Source organism: Hypanus sabinus, chromosome 15 (genome assembly GCF_030144855.1).
Source record: "Hypanus sabinus isolate sHypSab1 chromosome 15, sHypSab1.hap1, whole genome shotgun sequence".
NCBI lineage: Eukaryota > Metazoa > Chordata > Chondrichthyes > Myliobatiformes > Dasyatidae > Hypanus > Hypanus sabinus.
This window is the reverse complement of record NC_082720.1, coordinates 70,605,223-70,617,265: the sequence shown is the minus strand read 5'-3', so window position 1 is coordinate 70,617,265 and position 12,043 is coordinate 70,605,223. Positions and strand designations below refer to the sequence as shown.

The 12,043-nt window shown below is 39.9% G+C and overlaps 1 protein-coding gene across 1 annotated transcript in view; it reads left to right on the top strand.

Moving 5' to 3' along the window:
• The first annotated feature begins 6,793 nt into the window (after positions 1–6,793).
• Positions 6,794–12,043, top strand: part of glra1 (glycine receptor, alpha 1) — a 136,161-nt gene continuing 130,911 nt past the window's right edge. The window contains exons 1-2 of the mRNA XM_059990510.1: positions 6,794–7,110; positions 8,995–9,122. Coding sequence (XP_059846493.1) covers positions 7,055–7,110; positions 8,995–9,122 — 184 coding nt within the window. The 5' untranslated portion in view covers positions 6,794–7,054. The remainder of the gene's footprint in view (positions 7,111–8,994; positions 9,123–12,043) is intronic.

Here is a 12,043-nt window from a genome sequence, read left to right as displayed (position 1 = left end):
AGAATATAGTTGTGAGGACCAAGGCACCCATACCTCATTCCCTGAGACAACTGCAAGAAGAGAGCATTGTCTGGATGATTAGGACACTAGATTATAGCTGCTGCTTTCTTGTGGCTGAACTTCTTGTAGATCCTTCTTGTCAGGCACATCCAAGAAGAGGGATAAAACAGTTGTCAGGAATTGAGGCTACTGTCTGATCAGTGATGATCTTGCTAAATGGCAGAGAATGTTAGAGCAACTGAGTGGCCCACTCCTGCTAAGCTGGCATAAATATGTAAGGGATAACTAATTTCTTCTGGCAAGTAGTTTGGTTATAAGAGCTCTCTAATACAAAATAATGGGTCTCAGCCCGAAACGTCGACAGCACTTCTCCCTATAGATGCTGCCTGGCCTGCTGTGCTCCACCAGCATTTTGGGTGTGTTGTTTGAAGAAATTATAAAATTGCAAATTGAGATTTCAAACATATTTCATGAATGAGTGAATTATATTCCACAGGAGTGTTACAAAATTGAACTGAATGTATTTGAGAAGAAAATATCTGGAAAATATCAAGGAGGAAGAGTGTGACCACATTGGTTGTTCCAGTAAGGGATTTGCACAGATATGAAAGTCAACATGGCTTTTTGTCCCCATTGTAAGAAATCTGTTCAATAAAATTAGAAAACAATCAAGAAAGGTCTTCTGTAGATTGTACAAAAGTAAATATTCTATCTGGTTACAGTTGAAAATAAAAAGTGAGATTAAGTGAGAAAAACAAAGATACACTTGGCCTCCAACAAAATGTATTCCACGAAGAATGAAATGCCTGAGGGAAGAGATGGAGAATCAGAGAAGAAAAACTGACACAAAGCAGACAGAAACTTCTCGAAACCAATATCAAAAACATCAAATTCAAAATCTGGAATCATATTTCAGAAACCTGCAAATCAATGCTGCATGGTTTCCACACTTGTACACCACAAGGACAATTGTCTTCTTTCAGCAAAATTGATCAGAATTCTAATCAGAGATCAGACACATCTGACAACACAGTAGCAAAGCAATTTGCTCAATGCTTTACAATATCAGCTGTAAAAACAGTTTGATTCCCACCGCTGTCTGTAATGGGGTTGTACATTCTTCTCATAACCGCCTAGGTTTCCTCCAATTGCTCTGGTTTCCTCCCCATTACAAAGACATATAGGTTAGGGTTAGTAAAAGGATGGGCATGTTATGTTGGTGCTGGAAGCATGGCGACACTTGCAGGCTACCCAGAACAATCCTCACTGACTTGATTTTATGCAAATGACACATTTCACTGTATTTTTTGATGTACATGTGACAAATTAAATTAATATTTTCCTTTTTGATTTTCGAAAAACTTTAAGCTTATCTCTTTAGTAAAGTCAGAATAAAGGTGCCTGACATAAAGTGACTTCAAGTCACTAATAAAGTGCTGTTTGGCACCAGTCCTAAATCAAAGATCAAACAATTGTGAAATGGGAACATCCTTTAAGAGATTAGTATTCCTTCTTGTTCCCATTTCATAATACATGGGAGCAGTTTTGGGCTATTCAGTCCATCCAGTCTGCTCCACCATTCAATCATGGCTGTTTTATTATCCCTCACAACCCCATTCTTCTGCCTTCTTCCCATAACCATTGACGTCCTTACTGATCAACAATATTTCAACCTCCATTTTAAGTACACCCAATAACTTGGCCTCCACAGCCATCTGTAATAATGAATTCCACAAATACACCACTCTCTGGCTAATGAAATTCCTCATCTCTGTTCTAAAGAGACATCTTTTTATTTTAAGGCTGTGCTTTCTGGTTCTAGACTCCACAACTATAAGAAACAGACTCAGAAAAATGCAGTACAAGAACAGGCCCTTTGGCTCATGCAGTCCATGCCAAACAATTTAAACTGCCTGCTCTTATTAACCTGCGCCAGAATTATAGCACTCTACCATCCATGTACCTAATCAAAGTTCTCTTAAATATTGAAATTGAGCTTGCATGCATCACTTGCTCTGGCAGCTCATTCCTCACTCTCACAAACCTCTCAGTGAAGAAGTTTCTCCTCATGTTCCCCTTAAACTTTTCACCTTTCACCCTTAACAAGGATATGATGTTAAGATTTTATAAAGCACTGTGGAGTCCTCACTTGGAGTATTGTGAGCAGTACCGGGTCCCTAACTTAGAAAGGATGTGCTGAAACTGGAGAGGGTTCAAAGGAGGTTCAGAAAAATGATTCCAGAATTGAACAGAATGTCATATGAAGAGCATTTTGTGGTTCTGGGCCTATATTGACTGGAATTCAGAAGAATGAGGGATGACCTCATTGAAATCTATCAAATGGTGAAAGGCACTGAATGTGGACAGGATATTTGCTATGGTGGTAGAGTCTAAGACTGGAGGATACAGCCTAAGAATACAGGGGTGTCCTTTTAGAAAGGAGATGAGGAAGAATTTCTTTACCAAGAGAGTGGTGAGTCTGAGGAATTCTTTACCACAGGCTGCTGTGGAGACTGTCTTTCAGGATATTTATGCAGAGATTGATAGATTCTTGATTGATCAGGACATAAAGGGGTATGGGAAAATGGCAGTAGATTGGGGGCAGGAGGAAAATTGTAACAGCCATGATGAAATGGCAGAGCAGATTTGATGGGGCAAATGGCCTAATTCTGCTCCTATATCTTATGGTCTTAAGACATGACCTTTAGGTGTAGTCCTACATAACCTCAGAGAAAAAGCCTGTTTTTATTTACCCTATCTATACTCATCATAATTGTGTATACCTCTGTTAAATCTCCACTCATTCCAAGGTTGAAGTCCTAACCTATTCAATCCTTCCCTGTAACTCAGGTACTCCAGTTCTAGCAACATCCTTATAAATTTTCTCTGATCTTTCAATCTTGCTTGCACCTTTCCTGTAGTTAAGTTGCCAAAACTGCACACAGTACTGTAAATTAGGCCTCACAACTTCAACATAACATCCCATCTCCTGTACTCAATACATAGATTTATGAAGATCAATCTGCCAAAAGCTTTTTTTTTAAAAAAAACTGACCCTAGTCTACAGCTTTAAGCACTGCCACCTTCAAAAAATTATGGACCTGTTTTCAAAAAGCCCTTTGTTCTACCGTACTCCTCAGTGCACCATGCAAGATCTACCCTGGTCGGTCCTACCAAATTGAAAGTACTTGCATTTGTCCGCATTAAATTCCATCTGCCATATTTCAGCCACTTGTCCAACTGGTCCAGATCCCACTGCAAACACCAATAGTCTTCCTTGCTGTCCACCACTCCCCCAGATTTGGTGTTTTCTATAAACTTTATGATCCAGTTAACCACTTTATCATCCAGATCATTGATATAGAGGAAAACCAACAATGAACCAGCACCAATTCCTGCAATATACCACTAGTCATGGATCTCCAGTCCGGGAGGCAGCCATCTACTTCCACTCTCTGGCTTCTCCCACTAAAACAGTGTCTAATCCAATTTACTGCCTTATCTTGCATGCCGAGTGTCTGAACCTTCTTAACCAACCTCGCTAAGTCCATGTACACAATATCCACTGCCTCGCCTTCATTAACCTTCCTGATAACTTCCTCGAAAAACTCTATGAAATTAGTTAAGCATGACCTACACACAAAGCCCTGCTTCCCCACATCCACTATCTAGGTCTTTCAATACAAGATAGGTTTCAATGAGATCCCCCACTCATTCTTATAAATGCCAGCTAGTACAGACCATCAATCACTCCTCATATTAACCCTTTTATTCCCAAAATCATCTCAGAGCATTATAAGCTGATCTGCACATTTCAAGTATACAAACTGATCGCTGGACATTTGGTTGCTCCTGCCATTAAATTAGGAATAATTGCACCGATGGAGTTGAAAGGGGAGTGACAAGTAATGAACATGGCTCTTTCATGAGACACTCCTTCTCATCCATTGCAACAGCCATTCCAAACACTGCCATCAGTAGCAGCACCCAGTTCACAGTTTTGAGACCGAATGAAAATCACAAATGTGCAGGCACAGGAAATCAGATACATAAAATATCAGAAACAGTCAGAAAGCCAAGCAACTTCTCAGGAAAGAGTAAATGTTTCAGGTTGAAACCCTTTATCAGTCCTGTTGGATGAAAGGTCATCGGCCTGAAGCATCATCTATTTCCTTCTCCACAGATGCTGTCTAACCTAGAAAACAGAATGTAAGCCATAGAACATATTAGTACAGCACAGGAACAAACTCTTTGGCCCATGGTGTCCATGCTGACAATGATGTCAAATTAAACTAAACCTATAGGCTTGTACATGATCCATATCTCTTCATTTCCTGCACATTTGTGTACCTGTCTCTCAATTACAATTATGTCTGCTTCAACCTGCCAGTTCTGTGCAAATGACTAATCTTTCAAATCACCTTTTAATATTCCCTGTACCCGCATCTTAAAGCTATATTCTCTGGTATTAGTATTTTCTACTCTGATTAGCTAGGTTGTTATAAATCTTCATCTTGTCTTCCTTCAGCATTTGACATCCCAGAGAAAGCAATCCATTTCTCCAATCTCTCCTTTTAGTCGAGACTAATCCAGGCAGCATCCTGGAGAACCTCATCTGCATCCTCCCCAAAGCCTTCACATCTTCCCCGTAATGCAGCAACCTGGACTGCATACTATGAGGCCGAACCAACATTTGACACAGCTGCAACAGGACTTGCTTATTCTTACACTCAGTGTCCCAAATGACGAAGACAAGTATGCCACGCACGTTCTTTACCACGCCATCAACTTGTGTTGTCACTTTGAGAAAGCGTTCAAGCCCAAGGTCACTCTGTACACCAGCGCTCTGCATACTGCATCCTCTCCTCTTACTTTTGACCACACATAGTGCAATACTTCACACTTGCCTAGATTAAACGTCATCTATATCTGCAACTGATCTAATACTCTGCTCTATCCTTTGACAAACTTCTTCATTATTCACAACTCCGCCAATTGTGGTCTCATCCATAAACGTATTAATCAACCCATCTATATTTTCATCTATCATATTTACAAATGCTGAGTGTTTTGAGCATTTTCTGTCTTGGTTATTAATTTTAGGGGTTTAGCAGGTAATGGCTCAAGGATATCGTTATTCATTCAGGGCCTGTCTTGGCGTTTTTAATAAAATTGCAGGGACTACGTTACTTGCATGTAAAAATGATACCCCGGTATGTCACTTACATTCTTGCATAGTTCCCACATTGTAATGTGGCATATACCTTCCATTATTGCGAGTTATTTGCAAAGGTCGGAAGTTACAACCTTTTGATCTAGTATCAGCTATTAATAAACAAAAACAAGCCCTGCGGGTTGATTATATCGATAACGTTCGGGAACTTAATACCGGAAAAATGTGACCGACAGATGCAGGTCTCTTTTAAGAGCACGATTTACATACAACATTTTTTTTAAACTGACACAAATATTTAGAATTAGCAGCAATTTGCTTGTTGTTCCGGTATATTTCAGCAAAAGCACCAAAAGTTTCGCCACACTGCAGAATAATATCTCATTGTAGACAAACCACGCTGTGGCTCTCGCAGTGTCTGTACATCGCTGGAACATTACCCAATACGCTCACACTGCAATAGCTTCCATCAATACAACTTCACAACTATTCCTTCCAGGCTCATCATTTCAGACCTACGTAAACTCGAGAGTTTGTTCTAACAAACATTAATACACTTAATTAGTTGTCCAGACACGATACTCCAGCCCAATAATGGTAATGTCACTCTCAAAGCACAAGAATCCACCTGACCTTATTTCCAGCCAGTATCATCGCAAAACAAGGCTCCGCTTTTTTCCTGAGAGTAGTACCGTACCTCATACTTGTTCTTGTCCTAACTAAGCAAATACCCTCAAACCCGTAGTAGGGTGGGGCTTTCCTAGTTAAACTCCTGTCGACGTCAGAATTCTCCCATAAAACAAAGAACAGAGATGTAATAGCACCACTCAAATTTCAGATAAATTTACCTTATCAACTACAATCTACGCCACCGTAGTAGAGATTGTGATCCTTAACTGCGAACTGGAAAGTTCAAGGGACGTCCGACGTGTAAACTTCATCTGCCCAGCTACACAGCGGGTTCGGGTTCGGGTTCGGGTTCGGGTTCGGATTTGGGCTACCGTTCGCTCGGATTCTCGGGAGATGTAGTTCCAGCGCAGCCTTCGCTCTTACTTGGTTAAAAGACGCTCTTTCTGACAGCAGACTCCAACTCCCAGAGTTCACCTTTCACCGGACGCCAAATAAGCCTTTCAAGCCTGTCAAACAAGTGTATCTGCCAATGGGAGCTGCTGAGGGGGCGGGACTAGCGAGATGAAGTTTTTTGGGAGAGTGAGAGTTTAGAATTACTGCAGTGAAAAAATCCCCATAACTCAAGCGCCAACAGTAATGTAGGGCAAATAGGGAAGGGAAGGAGCCAGAACCCCACCATCAACAAATGCCATGAAACCTCCCCTCGGCTTCTTCTCTTCAATAACTCCAGGCGATGGGACTTATTTCACATCAGTAATAATATTAGGGTTGTATATTGTTTGCTGGAAAAAACAGCCTTGAAACTACTAAATGTTACCTGGAACAGCCGTGGCTATGTCTGAATCCAGAGCCATAACGAATACATTTGGATGTCTCTCTCTTCGGTAAAGACTTCTAGAGCTGGAGGACAAGAAAGGAGCTGCCCTAGGAGGAGAAAACTTGTGGAAATCTTTCTTTAAAGAAATAAAAAAGATAAATATAGTTTTTAATGTGACAATTATTTGGGGAAAGGGGAGGGAGCGCTCCCTCGGCTGGGGCTCTCAAACATCAACCGCTCCAGGAGTGGACCTGTCCAGGGTCCTGAAAATATCACGTTATTACCTATCCCAGGACGCTGAAAGAATCGAGATCTTGGAGCGAAGAGAGAGCGAGCCAGCAACACATACACACACCAAAAAAACGCCAAGACCATTGGAGATTCCTAACGACACCTGCATTAACAGCACTTTCTAACATCGTCCAGGATTCAAAATGCACAGCCTAGTCGCTCTGCGCCTCTACCTGTGGGAGACAATCGTATTTTTCAGGTAAGACGTTTGTTGTAGTCTTTGCTCTGTTGTCGTTATTGCAATAACTAGCTTCGTGGGAACTGGGAGATTTAATTAATACAACGGCTTTGTACAGTATGATTGCAGAGAATGCTGTAGAGAATTCTGATTTCTAAGAAAGAATGAGGATTTTTCCGGTTTAGATTGGTACCCGTTTCCAAAGATTTACATTGCCAAATCACCATTAAATAACACGCCGTAATCTCATTTCGGTTTATGACCGTACAGCCAAAGCCACAATATTAATTGTGCTGCATTGGATTAGACCGCAGTGATCTGTAGCTCGCCGAAACTGCCTGTCGAGCGCTGCTCGTTGTTGGGCAATACCGCCAACTATTGGTGGGGCCTGACCTGTACCGCACGTCAACTATGAATGGAACTACTTACCCCAAAAAAAATCTTCAAAAGGAATACTTCATGCATCTCTGTACCTCTTATTTAATTACTTGGATAGGAACAAACATGTTCTAAACCTCTTTTTCATTAATCAGGCTTTGCAGCCTTCGAGAGTCCCATGGTGAAATTATCACTAAGTATACGTTAAAAATCGGTTGCAATAATCATTCCTTTTGCACCTGGTGGTGCAATGTGCTTGTTTGCTGGGGTGTGAGGATTAAAGTTTTAGCATTCCTCGCAGCAGATTAAAACTGCACTTGCTCAACAAGACTGAATGTTCATCTTAAAAACCTTTACCATTTATATCCCTAGTCAATTAAGTTATTTGAAATTGATCTAACTTATCCTTGACCTGTTCCGTTTCAGCCCAGACGCGGTCTGAGTTTCATCTCCATTTGACCATTTTTGTTGCAATCCTTTAAAGATTATTCCAAACGGGGCAAAAAAAAAAACAGGCATCGATGCCGATGCTGCAATTTAAAGGCGCCTGGTGTACAAAGCTCGAAGGCGTTTTACAGTTAGCGCCCCTTCAGTTGACCATCTGACATAAGGGTGAAGCATCTGGCGGGAATGTAATAAAAATTACATGGAGTGGTGTACATTTTTGTTTTAAAATTTGACGGTAATCCCGGTGATCAAGAAACTGAACACATTCGTGTCTAATTGCTAGTGCCCGCGCCCTCCCGATGAATTGAGATCTCCCACGAACCATCCTTTAACAGCGTCCCCCAATTTAAATTGAGATCAGCGATTACTTGACCATTAAAATAAATAAGTTGTGCTTCAGCAATACAAATTCTGTTTTCAATACAACGCTCCATATCTTGGTAAGTCGGTTGCGTAAGCAGTGATTCGACTAAGGCTCCATAATGACTCTCATTTCGTGTAATAACTGACGCTAAGCTGAATACAGGCAGTTTAGAGTCGGAACATCCCACTACATATGATCTATTACAAATAAGATCCAAATGTGTTTAGTATTTGGAATGCAACAAAGAAAAATCACAAGGACGAGAACTGGACTTAGACTATTGAACAGAAGGAACGTGCCCTGGTGCTCGGACAACCCGTGCAGAATGGCAATTATTTGCCGCTATTCAATTGTCCCGAATATTAATGACAAAAGATTTGTGTCTCTATAATTGCACCAAGGGTTGGTGTTTATAAGTCAGTTGCGCGGTCCTGAAATATATACGTGCGTTCATAACGCAAACACAAAACCATATTATAAGTTCAATATCGTTGCCAGTGAGGTCAGAAACAAACTATTGAAGCAATGAATATCCGCACTTTATTTTGTAAACTGCAATGTTCTGCGTGACTTCAATACTAATTATTTATTTTTGTGTAATTGTATTTGCAGTAAGTTACGCGGCTGTTTCTTGCTCTCTCTGGCGTTCGGCGCAATGGAGAATTTATGTTTTTTTTAGTTGACACTTCATTCTTGTGCATATTCCCTTCATACAGTTTGGCCGCGGCCAAGGAGGTGCAAGCTGCGAGATCTGCCGCCAAACCTCCGTCCCCGTCAGACTTTCTGGACAAGCTGATGGGCAGGACATCGGGATACGATGCGAGGATCAGGCCGAATTTCAAAGGTATTACACTGAAATGTTTGTAGCAATGCAGCGAAACATAAATCACTAGTTATGCAACAGCCAAGAGGAGGGGAGAACAGGAAATCGGGTTGAAATCACACCAGTAAACAATACAGCTGAAACTCGACAATGGGGCGATCTGGTCTATTAAGGGGAAGAGACAAGCAAGTGATAGGGAAGTTGATAGATGACCTTTATTTTTAAAAAGACTTAAGCTGAAGTAAGTGACCGTATAAAGTTCGTGCGGTATCAAGCCATGTGATAGATTAATGTCCAGATTTCAATGATAAATATTTATCTGCTCATTAATAACAAAACGTGACTAATTATATTAGCACATATCCCTTAGCAAAGTCTTCCAATTGCACCTTTATACTAAAGGTAATGACTTGCTAAATGGCTTATTCACAAATGTGCGCAATAAATTTGTGTGAGCTGCATTTTGCACCTAATCTATAGCTCAAAGCATTTTTCTACATGACATACTACTTGTAGTGAGTTCAATTTTTAAAAGGTTACTTTAGTCCAATAAAGTCAATTGAAATCACCTTGTGCTGTCACTTCGTCATTGTGAAATCTCGTTGAAATATTGTCTGTTTTCACTGCATCCAGTGCATAATTATATAGTTACATTTATTGTCCTGACTCACAAATGAGCAGAAAATAAAGCAAAATAAATTGTCTTTTCTGTAACTTACAGATTTGTAGTTCCAAAATGGTTTATTAAAATGTATATATTGGTTTGGTGGTTGCAAACCACTAATTATTCTCAGATGGAGAGATTGTCTTCTGCTTGTCTCATTACTATTAAACTTGAGTGACGTTAGTTATTTCCTCATGGGTTACAATTTAGTTTTTTCAGATTCAGAATCAGGTTTATTATCACTGACATACAGTATGTTGTGAAATTTGTTTTGTGGCAGCAGTACGGTGCAATGAATTATAAAAAGCTATGCATTATACTACGAAATATATAGATGTAAAACTAAATTAAGTAGTACAGAAAGAGTATATGTGTACTGAGTTAGTGTATGTGGGTTCATTGTCCATTCAGAAGTCTGATGGCAGAAGGGAAGGTTTTCCTAAAACTGAGTTTTAGGAACTTCCGTACCTCCTTCTTGATGGGACAGTGAGAAGAAAGCATATCCTGGGTGGTAGGAATCCTTAATGATGGCACATTTTTGAGGCATTGCCTTTTGAAGATACCTTGATGCTGGGGAGGCTAGTGCCCATAACGAGGATGGCTGAGTTTGCAGCCTTCTGCATTTCTTGCCAATCCAGTGCAACAGCCCCTCCATACCATTGGAGATCCAAATGGTTAGAATGCTCTCCATGGTACATCTATAGAAATTTGCTCATGTTTAGTGACATAACAAATGTTAACCTTACTATGAGGAATTTAATAATGATGGGTTTATGTTCTTCATTACTAATCAATAAGTCTCCAAAATTGGCTGAATGGAAATGCACAGGCTGATAAATCTAAAATTTTGAAGCTGGTTGCTTTAAAGGTGTATACTGTCTCTAATTATTTCTACAAACCTAAAACCTCTGTATATCAATAGGTCAGCTGACCAGAGATTTTAATCACTAACAACTGTATATTGGATCTAGAACCAAGGCCACTTAAATAAATGAAGTGTTGTTTTCTAACTCTTAAACTCCTGGAGTCACGAGGACAATTGGAAAATCTGCCATGTAGCATGCTTCTACATCAGCAGTGAAACTGAGTAGTTATGCTGAATGATGAATTCCACTTTAAAAAGCATCAGTTCCACTTCCCTCCCCATCCCTGCCCATTCATTGTATCAATGTGATACTCTCATTTTCCACAACAGAGTACAAAAATCAGATTAATGGCAAATTATGCAGGTTTTTGTGCTCTGAACAAGTTTTGGAAACTGTGGTAAATCTGCTCTGATATTTCATCTGTATCACCTACGAAAAGACAAACGTCATTAAAGAGGGTTTGATTTTGTTCTAAGTGGGACTACATATGTAACAACAAATCAGGTGAAATTAGTATGTTGTTTTAATAATTTTATTTTACCATCCAATTTGCCTCACTAAAGTGATAAATAATGTGCAAAATAATCTAATACGTTTGTAGATCCAGGACTTCAAGCAATAATGTCATGTGGCAAAAACAGTAGATACTGTTAGAATTTTAATAAAGCCTTTTAATAAATTGTCTCACGTGTAGCTTATTAGACCTTTCAAGGAAATGTATAACTCAATGCATAGTGAAAGGACAGAAATGGGGAATAATGAATTATGAATTTTTAAAAATTGGATAGATAAAAACAGTAAACACAAAATGTTGGAGGAACTCAGCAGGGCAAGTCCTTGTACTCCTTCCCCACCTTAAGCCTTATTCTGACTTCTTCCCCCTTCCTTTTGAGTCCTAATGAAGGATCTCCGCTCAAAATATGGGCTTGTTATTCTTCGCTATAGATGCTACTAAGTTCCAGCAGCATTTTGTGCATGCTGCTCTGGATTTTCAGCATCTGCAGGATCTCGAGTGCTTGAGATATAAACAATGGCATCTTCCATGGCGGAGTGTTCAGATTATCGTTCAACATTTTAAGAAAAAAATAATGGTTTGTGTGTACACAGGAGTGAGTCATGCATTCATGAAGAACCTTATCATGACCTCTGAATATCCCAATGCATTTTACAGCTAATTAATATTCTATTTTAGTAACTGCTGCAGTGTTGGAAAAGTGGCAGCCAATTTATGCACAACAAGCTCCCACAGACAGCCATGTGACCAATGGCCAGGACACCAGGACATCTTTCCTCCTCCCCTTCAGAATATTGCTATTAGATCATTAAGAACTCAGTGTAAATTCTCATCCAAAAAGTAGCACTGCCAACAATGCAGCACTCTCTCAGCACTGTATGCAGTGTTCGTTTAGCTT